The 22,929-nt window shown below is 44.3% G+C and overlaps 1 protein-coding gene across 2 annotated transcripts in view; it reads left to right on the plus strand.

Moving 5' to 3' along the window:
• Positions 1-22,599, plus strand: part of LOC133454881 (cylicin-2-like) — a 121,812-nt gene extending 99,213 nt beyond the window's left edge. For both annotated transcript variants that reach the window (XM_061733596.1, XM_061733595.1), the window contains exons 2-3: positions 16,639-16,732; positions 19,263-22,599. In XM_061733596.1, the coding sequence (XP_061589580.1) occupies positions 19,440-21,368 (1,929 nt within the window). In that variant the 5' untranslated portion in view covers positions 16,639-16,732; positions 19,263-19,439 and the 3' untranslated portion in view covers positions 21,369-22,599. The remainder of the gene's footprint in view (positions 1-16,638; positions 16,733-19,262) is intronic.
• The last annotated feature ends 330 nt before the right edge of the window (positions 22,600-22,929 follow it).

The following is a 22,929-nucleotide window of genomic DNA, read 5'->3' on the forward strand; positions in this document are numbered from 1 at the left end:
CTGATGACAGCAACATAGCAGTCTGTACCTAACGGATGAAGCAACATAGCAGTCTGTACCTAACGGATGAAGCAACATAGCAGTCTGTAGCTAACGGATGACAGCAACATAGCAGTCTGTAGCTAACGGATGAAGCAACATAGCAGTCTGTAGCTAACGGATGAAGCAACATAGCAGTCTGTACCTAACGGATGACAGCAACATAGCAGTCTGTAGCTAACGGATGAAGCAACATAGCAGTCTGTACCTAACGGATGACAGCAACATAGCAGTCTGTACCTAACGGATGACAGCAACATAGCAGTCTGTAGCTAACGGATGAAGCAACATAGCAGTCTGTACCTAACGGATGACAGCAACATAGCAGTCTGTAGCTAACGGATGAAGCAACATAGCAGTCTGTACCTAACGGATGAAGCAACATAGCAGTCTGTACCTAACGGATGAAGCAACATAGCAGTCTGTACCTAACGGATGAAGCAACATAGCAGTCTGTAGCTAACGGATGAAGCAACATAGCAGTCTGTACCTAACGGATGAAGCAACATAGCAGTCTGTAGCTAACGGATGAAGCAACATAGCAGTCTGTACCTAACGGATGAAGCAACATAGCAGTCTGTAGCTAACGGATGAAGCAACATAGCAGTCTGTACCTAACGGATGAAGCAACATAGCAGTCTGTAGCTAACGGATGAAGCAACATAGCAGTCTGTACTAACGGATGAAGCAACATAGCAGTCTGTAGCTAACGGATGACAGCAACATAGCAGTCTGTAGCTAACGGATGACAGCAACATAGCAGTCTGTAGCTAACGGATGAAGCAACATAGCAGTCTGTAGCTAACGGATGAAGCAACATAGCAGTCTGTAGCTAACGGATGAAGCAACATAGCAGTCTGTAGCTAACGGATGACAGCAACATAGCAGTCTGTACTAACGGATGAAGCAACATAGCAGTCTGTAGCTAACGGATGAAGCAACATAGCAGTCTGTAGCTAACGGATGAAGCAACATAGCAGTCTGTAGCTAACGGATGAAGCAACATAGCAGTCTGTACCTAACGGATGAAGCAACATAGCAGTCTGTAGCTAACGGATGACAGCAACATAGCAGTCTGTAGCTAACGGATGAAGCAACATAGCAGTCTGTACCTAACGGATGAAGCAACATAGCAGTCTGTACCTAACGGATGAAGCAACATAGCAGTCTGTACCTAACGGATGAAGCAACATAGCAGTCTGTAGCTAACGGATGACAGCAACATAGCAGTCTGTACCTAACGGATGACAGCAACATAGCAGTCTGTACCTAACGGATGACAGCAACATAGCAGTCTGTAGCTAACGGATGACAGCAACATAGCAGTCTGTAGCTAACGGATGACAGCAACATAGCAGTCTGTACCTAACGGATGAAGCAACATAGCAGTCTGTAGCTAACGGATGAAGCAACATAGCAGTCTGTAGCTAACGGATGACAGCAACATAGCAGTCTGTAGCTAACTGATGAAGCAACATAGCAGTCTGTACCTAACGGATGAAGCAACATAGCAGTCTGTAGCTAACGGATGACAGCAACATAGCAGTCTGTAGCTAACGGATGAAGCAACATAGCAGTCTGTAGCTAACGGATGAAGCAACATAGCAGTCTGTACCTAACGGATGAAGCAACATAGCAGTCTGTAGCTAACGGATGACAGCAACATAGCAGTCTGTAGCTAACGGATGACAGCAACATAGCAGTCTGTACCTAACTGATGACAGCAACATAGCAGTCTGTAGCTAACGGATGACAGCAACATAGCAGTCTGTAGCTAACGGATGACAGCAACATAGCAGTCTTTACCTAACGGATGAAGCAACATAGCAGTCTGTAGCTAACGGATGAAGCAACATAGCAGTCTGTACCTAACGGATGACAGCAACATAGCAGTCTGTAGCTAACGGATGACAGCAACATAGCAGTCTGTAGCTAAGGGATGAAGCAACATAGCAGTCTGTACCTAACGGATGAAGCAACATAGCAGTCTGTAGCTAATGGATGAAGCAACATAGCAGTCTGTAGCTAACGGATGAAGCAACATAGCAGTCTGTAGCTAACGGATGAAGCAACATAGCAGTCTGTAGCTAACGGATGACAGCAACATAGCAGTCTGTAGCTAACGGATGAAGCAACATAGCAGTCTGTAGCTAACGGATGACAGCAACATAGCAGTCTGTAGCTATCGGATGAAGCAACATAGCAGTCTGTAGCTAACGGATGAAGCAACATAGCAGTCTGTAGCTAACGGATGACAGCAACATAGCAGTCTGTAGCTAACGGATGAAGCAACATAGCAGTCTGTAGCTAACGGATGAAGCAACATAGCAGTCTGTAGCTATCGGATGAAGCAACATAGCAGTCTGTAGCTAACGGATGACAGCAACATAGCAGTCTGTAGCTAACGGATGAAGCAACATAGCAGTCTGTAGCTAACGGATGAAGCAACATAGCAGTCTGTACCTAACGGATGAAGCAACATAGCAGTCTGTACCTAACGGATGAAGCAACATAGCAGTCTGTAGCTAACGGATGACAGCAACATAGCAGTCTGTTCCTAACGGATGACAGCAACATAGCAGTCTGTAGCTAACGGATGACAGCAACATAGCAGTCTGTACCTAACGGATGAAGCAACATAGCAGTCTGTAGCTAACGGATGACAGCAACATAGCAGTCTGTAGCTAACGGATGAAGCAACATAGCAGTCTGTAGCTAACGGATGAAGCAACATAGCAGTCTGTAGCTAACGGATGAAGCAACATAGCAGTCTGTACCTAACGGATGAAGCAACATAGCAGTCTGTAGCTAACGGATGACAGCAACATAGCAGTCTGTAGCTAACGGATGAAGCAACATAGCAGTCTGTACCTAACGGATGAAGCAACATAGCAGTCTGTACCTAACGGATGAAGCAACATAGCAGTCTGTACCTAACGGATGAAGCAACATAGCAGTCTGTACCTAACGGATGACAGCAACATAGCAGTCTGTACCTAACGGATGACAGCAACATAGCCGTCTGTACCTAACGGATGACAGCAACATAGCAGTCTGTAGCTAACGGATGAAGCAACATAGCAGTCTGTAGCTAACGGATGAAGCAACATAGCAGTCTGTAGCTAACGGATGACAGCAACATAGCAGTCTGTAGCTAACGGATGAAGCAACATAGCAGTCTGTAGCTAACGGATGAAGGAACATAGCAGTCTGTAGCTAACGGATGAAGCAACATAGCAGTCTGTACCTAACGGATGAAGGAACATAGCAGTCTGTAGCTAACGGATGAAGCAACATAGCAGTCTGTACCTAACGGATGACAGCAACATAGCAGTCTGTAGCTAACGGATGAAGCAACATAGCAGTCTGTACCTAACGGATGAAGCAACATAGCAGTCTGTACCTAACGGATGAAGCAACATAGCAGTCTGTAGCTAACGGATGACAGCAACATAGCAGTCTGTACCTAACGGATGACAGCAACATAGCAGTCTGTAGCTAACGGATGACAGCAACATAGCAGTCTGTAGCTAACGGATGACAGCAACATAGCAGTCTGTAGCTAACGGATGACAGCAACATAGCAGTCTGTACCTAACGGATGAAGCAACATAGCAGTCTGTAGCTAACGGATGAAGCAACATAGCAGTCTGTACCTAACGGATGAAGCAACATAGCAGTCTGTAGCTAACGGATGAAGCAACATAGCAGTCTGTAGCTAACGGATGAAGCAACATAGCAGTCTGTAGCTATCGGATGAAGCAACATAGCAGTCTGTAGCTAACGGATGACAGCAACATAGCAGTCTGTAGCTAACGGATGAAGCAACATAGCAGTCTGTAGCTAACGGATGAAGCAACATAGCAGTCTGTAGCTAACGGATGACAGCAACATAGCAGTCTGTAGCTAACGGATGAAGCAACATAGCAGTCTGTAGCTAACGGATGACAGCAACATAGCAGTCTGTAGCTAACGGATGAAGCAACATAGCAGTCTGTAGCTAACGGATGAAGCAACATAGCAGTCTGTACCTAACGGATGACAGCAACATAGCAGTCTGTAGCTAACGGATGAAGCAACATAGCAGTCTGTACCTAACGGATGACAGCAACATAGCAGTCTGTAGCTAACGGATGACAGCAACATAGCAATCTGTACCTAACGGATGAAGCAACATAGCAGTCTGTACCTAACGGATGAAGCAACATAGCAGTCTGTAGCTAACGGATGAAGCAACATAGCAGTCTGTAGCTAACGGATGAAGCAACATAGCAGTCTGTAGTTAACGGATGAAGCAACATAGCAGTCTGTAGCTAACGGATGACAGCAACATAGCAGTCTGTAGCTAACAGATGACAGCAACATAGCAGTCTGTAGCTAACGGATGAAGCAACATAGCAGTCTGTAGCTAACGGATGAAGCAACATAGCAGTCTGTAGCTAACGGATGAAGCAACATAGCAGTCTGTAGTTAACGGATGAAGCAACATAGCAGTCTGTAGCTAACGGATGAAGCAACATAGCAGTCTGTACCTAACGGATGACAGCAACATAGCAGTCTGTAGCTAACGGATGACAGCAACATAGCAGTCTGTACCTAACGGATGAAGCAACATAGCAGTCTGTAGCTAACGGATGAAGCAACATAGCAGTCTGTACCTAACGGATGACAGCAACATAGCAGTCTGTAGCTAACGGATGACAGCAACATAGCAGTCTGTAGCTAACGGATGAAGGAACATAGCAGTCTGTAGCTAACGGATGAAGCAACATAGCAGTCTGTACCTAACGGATGACAGCAACATAGCAGTCTGTAGCTAACAGATGAAGCAACATAGCAGTCTGTACCTAACGGATGAAGCAACATAGCAGTCTGTAGCTAACGGATGACAGCAACATAGCAGTCTGTAGCTAACTGATGACAGCAACATAGCAGTCTGTACCTAACGGATGAAGCAACATAGCAGTCTGTAGCTAACGGATGACAGCAACATAGCAGTCTGTAGCTAACTGATGACAGCAACATAGCAGTCTGTAGCTAACTGATGACAGCAACATAGCAGTCTGTAGCTAACGGATGACAGCAACATAGCAGTCTGTAGCTAACTGATGAAGCAACATAGCAGTCTGTAGCTAACGGATGACAGCAACATAGCAGTCTGTAGCTAACTGATGAAGCAACATAGCAGTCTGTAGCTAACGGATGACAGCAACATAGCAGTCTGTAGCTAACTGATGACAGCAACATAGCAGTCTGTAGCTAACGGATGAAGCAACATAGCAGTCTGTAGCTAACAGATGAAGCAACATAGCAGTCTGTAGCTAACGGATGACAGCAACATAGCAGTCTGTAGCTAACAGATGAAGCAACATAGCAGTCTGTACCTAACGGATGACAGCAACATAGCAGTCTGTAGCTAACAGATGAAGCAACATAGCAGTCTGTAGCTAACGGATGAAGCAACATAGCAGTCTGTAGCTAACGGATGACAGCAACATAGCAGTCTGTAGCAACATAGCAGTCTGTAGCTAACGGATGACAGCAACATAGCAGTCTGTAGCTAACAGATGAAGCAACATAGCAGTCTGTAGCTAACGGATGACAGCAACATAGCAGTCTGTAGCTAACAGATGAAGCAACATAGCAGTCTGTAGCTAACGGATGACAGCAACATAGCAGTCTGTAGCTAACGGATGAAGCAACATAGCAGTCTGTACCTAACGGATGACAGCAACATAGCAGTCTGTAGCTAACGGATGAAGCAACATAGCAGTCTGTAGCTAACGGATGAAGCAACATAGCAGTCTGTACCTAACGGATGACAGCAACATAGCAGTCTGTACCTAACGGATGAAGCAACATAGCAGTCTGTAGCTAACGGATGAAGCAACATAGCAGTCTGTACCTAACGGATGAAGCAACATAGCAGTCTGTACCTAACGGATGAAGCAACATAGCAGTCTGTAGCTAACGGATGAAGCAACATAGCAGTCTGTAGCTAACGGATGACAGCAACATAGCAGTCTGTACCTAACGGATGAAGCAACATAGCAGTCTGTAGCTAACGGATGAAGCAACATAGCAGTCTGTAGCTAACGGATGACAGCAACATAGCAGTCTGTAGCTAACGGATGACAGCAACATAGCAGTCTGTAGCTAACGGATGAAGCAACATAGCAGTCTGTAGCTAACGGATGAAGCAACATAGCAGTCTGTACCTAACGGATGACAGCAACATAGCAGTCTGTAGCTAACGGATGAAGCAACATAGCAGTCTGTACCTAACGGATGAAGCAACATAGCAGTCTGTAGCTAACAGATGAAGCAACATAGCAGTCTGTACCTAACGGATGAAGCAACATAGCAGTCTGTACCTAACGGATGAAGCAACATAGCAGTCTGTAGCTAACGGATGACAGCAACATAGCAGTCTGTTCCTAACGGATGACAGCAACATAGCAGTCTGTAGCTAACGGATGACAGCAACATAGCAGTCTGTACCTAACGGATGAAGCAACATAGCAGTCTGTAGCTAACGGATGACAGCAACATAGCAGTCTGTAGCTAACGGATGAAGCAACATAGCAGTCTGTACCTAACGGATGAAGCAACATAGCAGTCTGTAGCTAACGGATGACAGCAACATAGCAGTCTGTAGCTAACGGATGAAGCAACATAGCAGTCTGTAGCTAACGGATGAAGCAACATAGCAGTCTGTAGCTAACGGATGACAGCAACATAGCAGTCTGTAGCTAACTGATGACAGCAACATAGCAGTCTGTAGCTAACTGATGACAGCAACATAGCAGTCTGTACCTAACGGATGAAGCAACATAGCAGTCTGTACCTAACGGATGAAGCAACATAGCAGTCTGTAGCTAACGGATGACAGCAACATAGCAGTCTGTAGCTAACGGATGAAGCAACATAGCAGTCTGTAGCTAACGGATGAAGCAACATAGCAGTCTGTACCTAACGGATGACAGCAACATAGCAGTCTGTAGCTAACGGATGAAGCAACATAGCAGTCTGTACCTAACGGATGACAGCAACATAGCAGTCTGTACCTAACGGATGACAGCAACATAGCAGTCTGTAGCTAACGGATGAAGCAACATAGCAGTCTGTACCTAACGGATGACAGCAACATAGCAGTCTGTAGCTAACGGATGAAGCAACATAGCAGTCTGTACCTAACGGATGAAGCAACATAGCAGTCTGTACCTAACGGATGAAGCAACATAGCAGTCTGTACCTAACGGATGAAGCAACATAGCAGTCTGTAGCTAACGGATGAAGCAACATAGCAGTCTGTACCTAACGGATGAAGCAACATAGCAGTCTGTAGCTAACGGATGAAGCAACATAGCAGTCTGTACCTAACGGATGAAGCAACATAGCAGTCTGTAGCTAACGGATGAAGCAACATAGCAGTCTGTACCTAACGGATGAAGCAACATAGCAGTCTGTAGCTAACGGATGAAGCAACATAGCAGTCTGTACTAACGGATGAAGCAACATAGCAGTCTGTAGCTAACGGATGACAGCAACATAGCAGTCTGTAGCTAACGGATGACAGCAACATAGCAGTCTGTAGCTAACGGATGAAGCAACATAGCAGTCTGTAGCTAACGGATGAAGCAACATAGCAGTCTGTAGCTAACGGATGAAGCAACATAGCAGTCTGTAGCTAACGGATGAAGCAACATAGCAGTCTGTAGCTAACGGATGACAGCAACATAGCAGTCTGTAGCTAACGGATGAAGCAACATAGCAGTCTGTAGCTAACGGATGAAGCAACATAGCAGTCTGTACCTAACGGATGAAGCAACATAGCAGTCTGTAGCTAACGGATGACAGCAACATAGCAGTCTGTACCTAACTGATGACAGCAACATAGCAGTCTGTAGCTAACGGATGACAGCAACATAGCAGTCTGTAGCTAACGGATGACAGCAACATAGCAGTCTTTACCTAACGGATGAAGCAACATAGCAGTCTGTAGCTAACGGATGAAGCAACATAGCAGTCTGTACCTAACGGATGACAGCAACATAGCAGTCTGTAGCTAACGGATGACAGCAACATAGCAGTCTGTAGCTAAGGATGAAGCAACATAGCAGTCTGTACCTAACGGATGAAGCAACATAGCAGTCTGTAGCTAATGGATGAAGCAACATAGCAGTCTGTAGCTAACGGATGAAGCAACATAGCAGTCTGTAGCTAACGGATGAAGCAACATAGCAGTCTGTAGCTAACGGATGACAGCAACATAGCAGTCTGTAGCTAACGGATGAAGCAACATAGCAGTCTGTAGCTAACGGATGACAGCAACATAGCAGTCTGTAGCTATCGGATGAAGCAACATAGCAGTCTGTAGCTAACGGATGAAGCAACATAGCAGTCTGTAGCTAACGGATGACAGCAACATAGCAGTCTGTAGCTAACGGATGAAGCAACATAGCAGTCTGTAGCTAACGGATGAAGCAACATAGCAGTCTGTAGCTATCGGATGAAGCAACATAGCAGTCTGTAGCTAACGGATGACAGCAACATAGCAGTCTTTACTTAACGGATGAAGCAACATAGCAGTCTGTACCTAACGGATGAAGCAACATAGCAGTCTGTAGCTAACGGATGAAGCAACATAGCAGTCTGTAGCTAACGGATGACAGCAACATAGCAGTCTGTAGCTAACTGATGAAGCAACATAGCAGTCTGTAGCTAACGGATGAAGCAACATAGCAGTCTGTAGCTAACGGATGACAGCAACATAGCAGTCTGTAGCTAACGGATGAAGCAACATAGCAGTCTGTAGCTAACGGATGAAGCAACATAGCAGTCTGTACCTAACGGATGAAGCAACATAGCAGTCTGTAGCTAACGGATGACAGCAACATAGCAGTCTGTACCTAACGGATGAAGCAACATAGCAGTCTGTAGCTAACGGATGAAGCAACATAGCAGTCTGTAGCTAACGGATGACAGCAACATAGCAGTCTGTAGCTAACTGATGAAGCAACATAGCAGTCTGTACCTAACGGATGAAGCAACATAGCAGTCTGTAGCTAACGGATGACAGCAACATAGCAGTCTGTAGCTAACGGATGAAGCAACATAGCAGTCTGTAGCTAACGGATGAAGCAACATAGCAGTCTGTACCTAACGGATGAAGCAACATAGCAGTCTGTAGCTAACGGATGACAGCAACATAGCAGTCTGTAGCTAACGGATGAAGCAACATAGCAGTCTGTAGCTAACTGATGACAGCAACATAGCAGTCTGTAGCTAACGGATGACAGCAACATAGCAGTCTGTAGCTAACGGATGACAGCAACATAGCAGTCTTTACCTAACGGATGAAGCAACATAGCAGTCTGTAGCTAACGGATGAAGCAACATAGCAGTCTGTACCTAACGGATGACAGCAACATAGCAGTCTGTAGCTAACGGATGACAGCAACATAGCAGTCTGTAGCTAACGGATGAAGCAACATAGCAGTCTGTAGCTAATGGATGAAGCAACATAGCAGTCTGTAGCTAACGGATGAAGCAACATAGCAGTCTGTAGCTAACGGATGAAGCAACATAGCAGTCTGTAGCTAACGGATGACAGCAACATAGCAGTCTGTAGCTAACGGATGAAGCAACATAGCAGTCTGTAGCTAACGGATGAAGCAACATAGCAGTCTGTAGCTAACGGATGACAGCAACATAGCAGTCTGTAGCTAACGGATGAAGCAACATAGCAGTCTGTAGCTAACTGATGACAGCAACATAGCAGTCTGTAGCTAACGGATGACAGCAACATAGTAGTCTGTAGCTAACGGATGACAGCAACATAGCAGTCTTTACCTAACGGATGAAGCAACATAGCAGTCTGTAGCTAACGGATGAAGCAACATAGCAGTCTGTACCTAACGGATGACAGCAACATAGCAGTCTGTAGCTAACGGATGACAGCAACATAGCAGTCTGTAGCTAACGGATGAAGCAACATAGCAGTCTGTAGCTAACGGATGAAGCAACATAGCAGTCTGTAGCTAACGGATGAAGCAACATAGCAGTCTGTAGCTAACGGATGAAGCAACATAGCAGTCTGTAGCTAACGGATGACAGCAACATAGCAGTCTGTACCTAACGGATGAAGCAACATAGCAGTCTGTAGCTAGCGGATGAAGAGACATAGCAGTCTGTAGCTAACGGATGACAGCAACATAGCAGTCTGTAGCTAACGGATGACAGCAACATAGCAGTCTGTAGCTAACGGATGACAGCAACATAGCAGTCTGTAGCTAACGGATGAAGCAACATAGCAGTCTGTAGCTAACGGATGAAGCAACATAGCAGTCTGTAGCTAACGGATGACAGCAACATAGCAGTCTGTAGCTAACGGATGAAGCAACATAGCAGTCTGTAGCTAACGGATGAAGCAACATAGCAGTCTGTACCTAACGGATGAAGCAACATAGCAGTCTGTAGCTAACGGATGACAGCAACATAGCAGTCTGTACCTAACGGATGAAGCAACATAGCAGTCTGTAGCTAACGGATGAAGCAACATAGCAGTCTGTAGCTAACGGATGACAGCAACATAGCAGTCTGTAGCTAACTGATGAAGCAACATAGCAGTCTGTACCTAACGGATGAAGCAACATAGCAGTCTGTAGCTAACGGATGACAGCAACATAGCAGTCTGTAGCTAACGGATGAAGCAACATAGCAGTCTGTAGCTAACGGATGAAGCAACATAGCAGTCTGTACCTAACGGATGAAGCAACATAGCAGTCTGTAGCTAACGGATGACAGCAACATAGCAGTCTGTAGCTAACGGATGAAGCAACATAGCAGTCTGTAGCTAACGGATGACAGCAACATAGCAGTCTGTAGCTAACGGATGACAGCAACATAGCAGTCTGTAGCTAACGGATGACAGCAACATAGCAGTCTTTACCTAACGGATGAAGCAACATAGCAGTCTGTAGCTAACGGATGAAGCAACATAGCAGTCTGTACCTAACGGATGACAGCAACATAGCAGTCTGTAGCTAACGGATGACAGCAACATAGCAGTCTGTAGCTAACGGATGAAGCAACATAGCAGTCTGTAGCTAATGGATGAAGCAACATAGCAGTCTGTAGCTAACGGATGAAGCAACATAGCAGTCTGTAGCTAACGGATGAAGCAACATAGCAGTCTGTAGCTAACGGATGACAGCAACATAGCAGTCTGTAGCTAACGGATGAAGCAACATAGCAGTCTGTAGCTAACGGATGAAGCAACATAGCAGTCTGTAGCTAACGGATGACAGCAACATAGCAGTCTGTAGCTAACGGATGAAGCAACATAGCAGTCTGTAGCTAACTGATGACAGCAACATAGCAGTCTGTAGCTAACGGATGACAGCAACATAGTAGTCTGTAGCTAACGGATGACAGCAACATAGCAGTCTTTACCTAACGGATGAAGCAACATAGCAGTCTGTAGCTAACGGATGAAGCAACATAGCAGTCTGTACCTAACGGATGACAGCAACATAGCAGTCTGTAGCTAACGGATGACAGCAACATAGCAGTCTGTAGCTAACGGATGAAGCAACATAGCAGTCTGTAGCTAACGGATGAAGCAACATAGCAGTCTGTAGCTAACGGATGAAGCAACATAGCAGTCTGTAGCTAACGGATGAAGCAACATAGCAGTCTGTAGCTAACGGATGACAGCAACATAGCAGTCTGTACCTAACGGATGAAGCAACATAGCAGTCTGTAGCTAACGGATGAAGCAACATAGCAGTCTGTAGCTAGCGGATGAAGAGACATAGCAGTCTGTAGCTAACGGATGACAGCAACATAGCAGTCTGTAGCTAACGGATGACAGCAACATAGCAGTCTGTAGCTAACGGATGACAGCAACATAGCAGTCTGTAGCTAACGGATGACAGCAACATAGCAGTCTGTAGCTAACGGATGAAGCAACATAGCAGTCTGTAGCTAACGGATGAAGCAACATAGCAGTCTGTAGCTAACGGATGACAGCAACATAGCAGTCTGTAGCTAACGGATGAATAGACATAGCAGTCTGTAGCTAGCGGATGAATAGACATAGCAGTCTGTAGCTAGCGGATGAAGCAACATAGCAGTCTGTAGCTAACGGATGACAGCAACATAGCAGTCTGTAGCTAACGGATGACAGCAACATAGCAGTCTGTAGCTAACGGATGACAGCAACATAGCAGTCTGTAGCTAACGGATGAAGCAACATAGCAGTCTGTAGCTAACGGATGACAGCAACATAGCAGTCTGTAGCTAACGGATGAAGCAACATAGCAGTCTGTAGCTAACGGATGACAGCAACATAGCAGTCTGTAGCTAACGGATGAAGCAACATAGCAGTCTGTAGCTAACGGATGACAGCAACCTAGCAGTCTGTAGCTAACGGATGAAGCAACATAGCAGTCTGTAGCTAACGGATGACAGCAACATAGCAGTCTGTAGCTAACGGATGACAGCAACATAGCAGTCTGTAGCTAACGGATGACAGCAACATAGCAGTCTGTAGCTAACGGATGAAGCAACATAGCAGTCTGTAGCTAACGGATGACAGCAACATAGCAGTCTGTAGCTAACGGATGAAGCAACATAGCAGTCTGTAGCTAACGGATGACAGCAACATAGCAGTCTGTAGCTAACGGATGAAGCAACATAGCAGTCTGTAGCTAACGGATGAAGCAACATAGCAGTCTGTAGCTAACGGATGACAGCAACCTAGCAGTCTGTAGCTAACGGATGAAGCAACATAGCAGTCTGTAGCTAACGGATGACAGCAACATAGCAGTCTGTAGCTAACGGATGAAGCAACATAGCAGTCTGTAGCTAACGGATGAAGCAACATAGCAGTCTGTAGCTAACGGATGACAGCAACATAGCATTCTGTACCTAACGGATGAAGCAACATAGCAGTCTGTACCTAACGGATGACAGCAACATAGCAGTCTGTACCTAACGGATGAAGCAACATAGCAGTCTGTAGCTAACGGATGACAGCAACATAGCAGTCTGTAGCTAACGGATGACAGCAACATAGCAGTCTGTACCTAACGGATGACAGCAACATAGCATTCTGTACCTAACGGATGAAGCAACATAGCAGTCTGTACCTAACGGATGACAGCAACATAGCATTCTGTACCTAACGGATGAAGCAACATAGCAGTCTGTACCTAACGGATGAAGCAACATAGCAGTCTGTACCTAACGGATGAAGCAACATAGCAGTCTGTAGCTAACGGATGAAGCAACATAGCAGTCTGTAGCTAGCGGATGAATAGACATAGCAGTCTGTAGCTAACGGATGACAGCAACATAGCATTCTGTACCTAATGGATGAAGCAACATAGCAGTCTGTAGCTAACGGATGAAGCAACATAGCAGTCTGTAGCTAGCGGATGAATAGACATAGCAGTCTGTAGCTAACGGATGACAGCAACATAGCATTCTGTAGCTAACGGATGAAGCAACATAGCAGTCTGTAGCTAACGGATGACAGCAACATAGCAGTCTGTAGCTAACGGATGACAGCAACATAGCAGTCTGTAGCTAACGGATGACAGCAACATAGCATTCTGTACCTAACGGATGAAGCAACATAGCAGTCTGTACCTAACGGATGACAGCAACATAGCATTCTGTACCTAACGGATGAAGCAACATAGCAGTCTGTAGCTAACGGATGACAGCAACATAGCATTCTGTACCTAATGGATGAAGCAACATAGCAGTCTTTCCCGGACCATCTGGTATCTTCAGCTCCATGGACCTCATCTATGAAGTACATGGAGAAGAGGAAGCCTCAGCACAAACCATAACAGGGCAACGCTTTGCCTTTTCAAGAACATCTTCAGCAACAGCTAGTGGTTCATCCGCATTTCAGGTGCCCCAGCTCAGGGGCGAAAATCCCGGGGGGGACAAGTCCCCCCCATTAGTAAAGCCGTCCCCCCCTAGAATCATTTGAGACAGAATTAATAATTTTGGAACAATGCAGTAGTATTTAGTAGTGATGCACCAAAATGAAAATGTGTGGTCGAAACCGAAATCGAAAATAATAATAAACAGTAAAATCTCATTACACTTAAAACAAGACTCATCACTGGAAAAAAACAACAATTTTCACCTGTTTCAAGTAGATTTTCACTTAAAATAAGTAGAAAAATCTGCCAGTGGAACAAGATTTATCTTCTTATTACAAGCAAAAAAATCTTGTTCCACTGGCAGATTTTTCTACTTATTTTAATTGAAAATCTACTTGAAACAGGTGAAAATTGTTGTTTTTTCCAGTGATGAGTCTTGTTTTAAGTGTAATGAGATTTTTTTAAACTAAAAATGAGACATTTTAACTAGAAATAAGACAGATATTCTTGTACAGATTGTGGGTTTTTGTATCAGTGTATTATGTCAGATGTGTGTATTATTACCATTGTTCTGTATTATTCTAAGAAAGCTCTTCTGCCTGTTTGAGATAGAGATGGAAATGTCAAAATGCTGTATTAAAGGAAGGATCAAACTTTTATTCCTTGTCCCCCCTGGATTTATTCTCTAAAATGTTACTGTTTATTGTCCCAAACAACTATGAAAGGGGATTTTGGCCCCTGGTCCAGCTCCTCCAGAGCTACTGTTTCTAAAGCATTTCACTTTAAAGTCACGTATTGAATGACTGTGAAACTAATGGATTATATTGCACAATTTTGGGATCATTTATGGAGTAGAAGAGATGCATGACTAATTAAGTTCTCTTTGAGATGAATAACATTCGTCTTATTCTTATATCCACTCAATTAGCCACTCTTGGACTTTTGAGCCTTCTTTGGTGTCTTCCTTACTTAATAAAAACATTTGGGGGGGTTTGGTCCATCTCTCCCCCACACCTGACTGCTAGGATTATAAATGTGTGTTAATCTGATATTGTTTACGGTCAGTGTTCCTCGCTGACGTGGTTGGTGGGAAGTTAAGTCCAGTACTGGAGTTGAGGGGGATGAGGGGGATGGCATCCTGAAATAAAAACGGTCCAAATCATCCCCCCTGAAATAAAAACAGTCCAAATCATCCCCCCCTGAAATAAAAACGGTCCAAATCATCCCCCCTGAAATAAAAACGGTCCAAATCATCCCCCCTGAAATAAAAACGGTCCAAATCATCCCCCCTGAAATAAAAACGGTCCAAATCATCCCCCCTGAAATAAAAACGGTCCAAATCATCCCCCCCTGAAATAAAAACGGTCCAAATCATCCCCCCCCCCCTGAAATAAAAACGGTCCAAATCATCCCCCCTGAAATAAAAACGGTCCAAATCATCCCCCCTGAAATAAAAACGGTCCAAATCATCCCCCCCTGAAATAAAAACGGTCCAAATCATCCCCCCCTGAAATAAAAACAGTCCAAATCATCCCCCCTGAAATAAAAATGGTCCAAATCATCCCCCCCTGAAATAAAAACGGTCCAAATCATCCCCCCCTGAAATAAAAACGGTCCAAATCATCCCCCCCTGAAATAAAAACAGTCCAAATCATCCCCCCTGAAATAAAAACGGTCCAAATCATCCCCCCCTGAAATAAAAACGGTCCAAATCATCCCCCCCTGAAATAAAAACAGTCCAAATCATCCCCCCTGAAATAAAAATGGTCCAAATCATCCCCCCCTGAAATAAAAACGGTCCAAATCATCCCCCCTGTAAAACTGCCATCCCTCCTTTCCATCCCTTATGTCATTTCATCAATGAATGTGGTTTTACTGCTATTTCAACATTTAGAGTCATTACCAGAAAAATAACTTATTTGACAATTTTCACCTGTTTCAAGTCAATTTTCACTTGAAATAAGTAGAAAAATCTGCCAGTGGGACAATATTTATCTTCTTATTACAAGCAAAAAAATCTTATTTCAAGTGAAAATCTACTTGAAACAGGTGAAAATTGTTGTTTTTTCCAGTGATGAGTCTTGTTTTAAGTGTAATGAGATTTTTTTACTAAAATGAGACATTTTAACTAGAAATAAGACAAATATTCTTGTTAAGATTGTGAGTTTTTGCAGTGATCCATGTTACTTATCCTGTGAAGGACAGAGTCATATTGATAAGTTCAGAAAAGTGTTTTTTATTGTTGTGTTTTGATGTATTTGATGTAAGCCCAGTGGATATTTAAAGCTTACAGAAGGCTGCATTTAACTGCTGCTATGTCTTATTATTATTTGTATTTGTATTATTTGTAGTATATTATATTATTTGTAATCAGCACAAATTATCTGTCCCCATATGATCAAATCCACCATCCCCCTGATTCTTTTTACAACTCCAGTACTGGTTAAGTCCCGGTCAAACGGTGGTGGTGAGGTTTCTGGAGTGTGAGGTTTCTCTTCAGGGGATCACCACAACAGTTCAGGATGCCCTCGGTAAAACATGATCCCATAATACTCACTGATTTGCAGGGAAATGCAATTTTGCAGTGGGAGGGAACAACAGGCGGGTAGCAAATAGTTTCTTTGTTTTGAGTATGCTTTAGTGATTACAAATGACTGTTTGTTTTACTCTTGTATTCCACCCATTCTTCAAGGTTCATCCTACTGGAAACAGAATGCAGGGAAAATGTTTGCTGTTCCAGAAAAGGACTATAGAGAGATGCAGGGAACAAAAAGGAGGAGAATGAGGTACGGTCATCTTCTTTACATTGAAATGTAGTTCATCTTTTTTTCTGTTAGCCCAATCCAGCCCCATCACCAATCCTGTTTAGACAGCCAGTACATATGTAGTCCCCCCCCCCCCCCCCCCCCATTGTACAGTGTTGCCAACTCCTCAGTAAGGAAAGTAGCTATTGTCCCAAAAGTCGCTAGAAGTCGCTAAATGACGTCATCGTTTAATTTGCATAATTGGCAATTTGCATATAACTGTAATGGACGCTGTAGGAGAGAGGAATAAAGTTGTGGGAGAGACAAAATTGAGTAAAAAACACCCTAAATATGTTTAGAACTACAAATGTACAAAAATAATTTCAACATTAACAACATTTAATGATTTTAATGCTTTGTCTAGATCCACATTACACACAAGTTTTGTCCTGTATTGTTAAATGTTATAACAGCAAATTTAATCAAAAGATTGTTATGTTGGGTGAAATTGCTAGCTCTACCACCAACCCTCCTCCTTTATCCGGGCTTGGGACCGGCAAAGTGACCCAAAAGGCGCACTCTGGCAGAGATACTTAGGTTTGTTTTTTTGGGGGGGGTTTTTTTCATAGTTTTTTTTTTTTTTTAGTTTTCTTTTATAACGTAATACTCCACTTACCTGTAGGAGCAACAACAAGTCACAGTAAACCATGAACATAATTTGCAACAACAATAACATGTTTAACATGTTTTTGTATAGATGGTTTTAACTTGACAACATTAACAAAATCTAAATGGACCAAAAAGAGACAACAGAAAAAAACTGTCAGTGGCAAAGAAAATGATAACTAGTTTGGCCCTAATTCAGGTTCATAGTATTTTTACAGGTTCCTCGGCCTCCACGCACGCACGCACGCACGCACGCACGCACGCACGCACGCACGCACGCACGCACGCACGCACGCACGCACGCACGCACGCACGCACGCACGCACGCACGCACGCACGCACGCACGCACGCACGCACGCACGCACGCACGCACGCACGCACGCACGCACGCACGCACGCACGCACGCACGCACGCACGCACGCACGCACGCACGCACGCACACACACACACACACACACACACGCGTACACACACACACGCTGTCTCTGCGTCGATTTAACGCAGAACCATAAATCAGGCTTTACCCATTCATGTATTTGTGCTCGACGCAGAGCGGAGCTCAGCGGCGGACGAGAGGCCGAATGGAACATTGTCTCCAAAACACCAGAAAAAGTCGCTAGATTTGTCGCTAGTCGCTTTTTTTAAAAAAAGTCGCTATAGTGGTCTGAAAAGTCGCTAAATCTAGCGACAAAGTCGCTAAGTTGGCAACACTGCCCATGTAGCAGCCGAAGGGATGACGATATTGGAGGCATTGCAGAAGTGTCAGAACAAATGGAAGACCTGGTACTTGCCTGGCAGAGTCTAGCAGAGTCACCTCAGCCATCAGAGAGCTCACCAGTCCGGCTGCCGCTCAAGGAGTCGCCCTGACACACCCAGCTTAGGGTTCTGCTGTGTTGTTTGTTTGAGTAAGTATGCAATGGATATATTTGATATGGTGTGTGTGCCAGAACTAAGATTTACAAATAAACATTCATCAGTAATAATATAACAGACATTTCTATTAAAGGGATTGTGACATGAAAAACAATTTTTTCTTGATTTTGTGTGTTTTGTTGGGTGTCTTGACATCAATTACACCCAAAAAACAACGAACTTTTAACATTCAGTGTATTGTGTGCTTTCTGGGATTTTCCGCATAACTATGCAAAAACGGCGCATCTGGTTTGGTGGCGGGCCGTTACGTATAGACCCGCTAAATCACCGCCCCCTCCACCCAGCTCCCTGCCTCCTCTCCTCTCCAGCGCACCATAAAGGCTGATTTATGGTTCCGCGTTACACCGACGCAGAGCCTACGGCGTAGGGTTACGCGGCGACGCGCACCATACGCTGAACCCTACGGCGTAGGCTCTGCGTCGATTTAACGCGGAACCATAAATGAGGCTTAACACAGAGCTGTTTAGAGCCTCTTTTGTTCTAATCACCGGAGGAAAACTGCTAAGAAGACCCGCGGCCACTGACTGGACTTAAGATAAGGGGACAGTGCTGCTTGCATGCCTTTATTTTTATGATTGTTTGCGGTGGACTGTCTGCTTCGCCTGTCGCTCCCGGCTTAACTCTCCGACGCCGCTGTGAGCGTATGGCTGGAGGAGGAGGTTTGGAGGAGGAGCGGAGCAATGATTGACAGGAAAGGAGGGGAAAGGAAGCATTTTTCACGGCTCAAAAAACACCGTCATAAAAAGCCAGGAATAGAGTACTAGAGTGAAGTTTTTCTTGTTACACTCTTTTAGACACATTTGAGGGATGTTGGCCAAGACTTTTAATAGTGTTAAAAGCATTTTAAAAATGATGTCACAATACCTTTACAGTTGTATAAAAAGAACTGTTCCAATACCCCAAGAACATTTTACTGGGGACACACTTACAAATTACTATTCTTTTCTTTTTTTTCTCTCTCGTTTTGTTAGAGTTCATGGAGGAGCCGGTCTTTGTGCAGTAAAACGTGCAGGACATGTGGCAGGAGAGCTCGGAGGAAACGATGCTGCAACAACGTGTCTGCAGCTCACGGCCTGTCCGAGGCTTTTTCTGTCTTACCATCACTTTCTGAAGAGTAATATTTTACATTCATAGACTCTCAAACAGACATGGTGTATTTATTTTTCTCTCTTTTTAAGGAAAAAGGAAAGACGGAAGGAAGGGAGGAAGGAAAGAAGGAAGGAAGGAAGGGAGGAAGGAAGGAAGGAAAGAAAGAAGGAAGGAAGGAAGGGAGGAAAGGAAGAAGGAAGGGAGGAAAGAAGGAAGGAAGGAAGGAAGGGAGGAAAGAAGGAAGGAAGGGAGGAAGGAAGGAAGGAAGGAAGGGAGGAAAGAAAGAAGGAAGGGAGGAAGGAAGGAAGGAAGGGAGGAAAGGAAGAAGGAAGGGAGGAAGGGAGGAAAGGAAGAAGGAAGGGAGGAAAGAAGGAAGGAAGGGAGGAAAGAAGGAAGGAAGGGAGGAAGGAAGGAAGGAAGGGAGGAAAGAAAGAAGGAAGGAAGGAAGGGAGGAAAGGAAGAAGGAAGGGAGGAAGGGAGGAAAGGAAGAAGGAAGGGAGGAAGGAAGGAAGGGAGGAAGGAAGGAAGGAAGGGAGGAAAGAAAGAAGGAAGGAAGGAAGGGAGGAAGGAAGGGAGGAAAGAAGGAAGGAAGGAAGGAAGGAAGGGAGGAAAGAAAGAAGGAAGGAAGGAAGGAAGGGAGGAAAGAAAGAAGGAAGGAAGGAAGGAAGGAAGGAAGGAAGGAAGGAAGGGAGGAAGGGAGGAAGGAAGGGAGGAAAGGAAGAAGGAAGGGAGGAAAGAAGGAAGGAAGGAAGGAAGGAAGGAAGGAAGGGAGGAAAGGAAGAAGGAAGGGAGGAAGGGAGGAAAGAAAGAAGGAAGGGAGGAAGGGAGGAAGGAAGGGAGGAAAGGAAGAAGGAAGGGAGGAAAGAAGGAAGGAAGGAAGGAAGGGAGGAAGGAAGGGAGGAAAGGAAGAAGGAAGGGAGGAAAGAAGGAAGGAAGGAAGGAAGGAAGGAAGGAAGGGAGGAAAGGAAGAAGGAAGGGAGGAAGGGAGGAAAGAAGGAAGGAAGGAAGGAAGGGAGGAAAGAAGGAAGGGAGGAAGGAAGGAAGGAAGGAAGGGAGGAAAGGAAGAAGGAAGGGAGGAAAGAAGGAAGGGAGGAAGGAAGGAAGGAAGGAAGGAAGGGAGGAAAGAAAGAAGGAAGGAAGGAAGGAAGGGAGGAAAGAAAGAAGGAAGGAAGGAAGGAAGGAAGGGAGGAAAGAAAGAAGGAAGGGAGGAAAGAAGGAAGGAAGGGAGGAAGGGAGGAAGGAAGGGAGGAAAGGAAGAAGGAAGGGAGGAAAGAAGGAAGGAAGGAAGGAAGGAAGGAAGGGAGGAAAGGAAGAAGGAAGGGAGGAAGGGAGGAAAGAAGGAAGGGAGGAAAGAAGGAAGGAAGGAAGGAAGGGAGGAAAGAAGGAAGGGAGGAAGGAAGGAAGGAAGGAAGGGAGGAAAGGAAGAAGGAAGGGAGGAAGGGAGGAAAGGAAGAAGGAAGGGAGGAAAGAAGGAAGGGAGGAAGGAAGGAAGGAAGGAAGGAAGGGAGGAAAGAAAGAAGGAAGGAAGGAAGGAAGGGAGGAAAGAAAGAAGGAAGGAAGGAAGGAAGGAAGGAAGGGAGGAAAGAAAGAAGGAAGGAAGGAAGGAAGGGAGGAAAGAAAGAAGGAAGGAAGGAAGGAAGGAAGGAAGGAAGGGAGGAAAGAAAGAAGGAAGGAAGGAAGGAAGGGAGGAAAGAAGGGAGGAAAGAAGGAAGGAAGGAAAGAAAGAAGGAAGGAAGGAAGGAAGGAAGGAAGGAAGGGAGGAAAGAAAGAAGGAAGGGAGGAAGGAAGGAAGGAAGGAAGGGAGGAAAGAAAGAAGGAAGGGAGGAAGGAAGGAAGGAAGGAAGGGAGGAAAGAAAGAAGGAAGGAAGGAAGGAAGGGAGAAAAGAATCAAATCTGTAGGTCTAAATGTTTCTAATCCGCCCAGAAAGTTTTGGACAAAACACTCAAAGTACAAGAGTCTGAAAAGGCCAAGACACACAAGGATGTAAAACTCAAATGTTTGTACCGTTCACCACTCGTGAAGCTGGAAAGCTCCGAGTCGTCGGCCTCCCAACACAACCACACTTTCCTCTCAAAAACACCTAGAATCTAGATTTTTACAAGGTTCCTTTTGTATCTTCTTCTTCCTCTTGACTGTTGGTATGTGTGTTTCCATCAGCCAGCTAGTTGTTGCAGCTTATTACTGATGGACTGACTGATGGTTTTATAAAGCCTCTCTGCGGCCTGCTAATGGCATGGTGTATTTTTGACACAGAGTTGGACTTTTTTCTCGTCATTTCGACTTTTTTCTCGAAATTGTACTTCAACTTTTTTCTTAACATTTCGACTTTTTTCTCGACATTTCGACTTTTTTTCAACATTTTGACTTTTTTCTCTAAATTGTACGTCAACATTAATCTCGACATTTCGACTTTTTTCTCAAAGTGCATAATGAAAAAAAAAACTTCGTCCTCTAAAATATTATTTTTATTTTTCACCTGCCTGGCCCTGATACTCTTCCATACATGTCCCGTTAGACTATACATGACCAAATATTCGGGTTAGAAAAGGAGTAACCCAGGGGTCATATTGGGGTTTTTAAAAACCGGAATATGAGCAAATTCCGGTTGTTCAAAAAGGGTTATTGATGTTTACACGGGTTATTGCTAATATTCCGGTTAGAAAAGAGTCATTGACTGCATGGAAACGTAGTCTGTGTCTGTGTCAGTGAGTTTTAATGATTGAAAAATTGGGTCAGTTCTTGTCAGTCAGTCTAGTTTACATTTGATCATTGTTCGTACTGACTTTATTATTTTTAAAGGAATAGTGCCTGCAAAAAATGCAATTCAGTCATTATGGACTCCCCCTCATGCTGATGAGAACTCTTGTTTATGCACCAAAAATCCATAGAACCAGCGTCATACAATTTTATAGCATTAAAGGGATAATTCGGTTTTTTTTCCACCTGTCTCCTATCGTCAGGAATTCACTTGGTGTGACTAGTGATGTGTAAATATTAGTTGTCATCAGGGGCGAAAATCCCGGGGGGACAGGGGGGACAAGTCCCCCCCATTAGTAAAGCTGTCCCCCCCTAGAATCATTTGAGACAGAATTAATCATTTTGGAACAATGCAGTAGTATTTAGTAGTGATGCACCAAAATGAACATTTGTGGCCGAAACCGAAATCGAAAATAATAATAAACAGTAAAATCTCATTAAACTTAAAACAAGACTCATCACTGGGAAAAAAAACAACAGTTTTCACCTGTTTCAAGTAGATTTTCACTTAAAATAAGTAGAAAAATCTGCCAGTGGAACAAGATTTATCTTCTCATTACAAGCAAAAAAATCTTGTTCCACTGGCAGATTTTTCTACTTATTTTAAGTGAAAATCTACTTGAAACAGGTGAAAATTGTTGTTTTTTCCAGTGATGAGTCTTGTTTTAAGTGGAATGAGATTTTTGACTAGAAATGAGACATTTTAACTAGAAATAAGACAGATATTCTTGTACAGATTGTGGGTTTTTGTATCAGTGTATTATGTCAGATGTGTGTATTATTGCACCTTC

Source organism: Cololabis saira, chromosome 11 (genome assembly GCF_033807715.1).
Source record: "Cololabis saira isolate AMF1-May2022 chromosome 11, fColSai1.1, whole genome shotgun sequence".
NCBI lineage: Eukaryota > Metazoa > Chordata > Actinopteri > Beloniformes > Belonidae > Cololabis > Cololabis saira.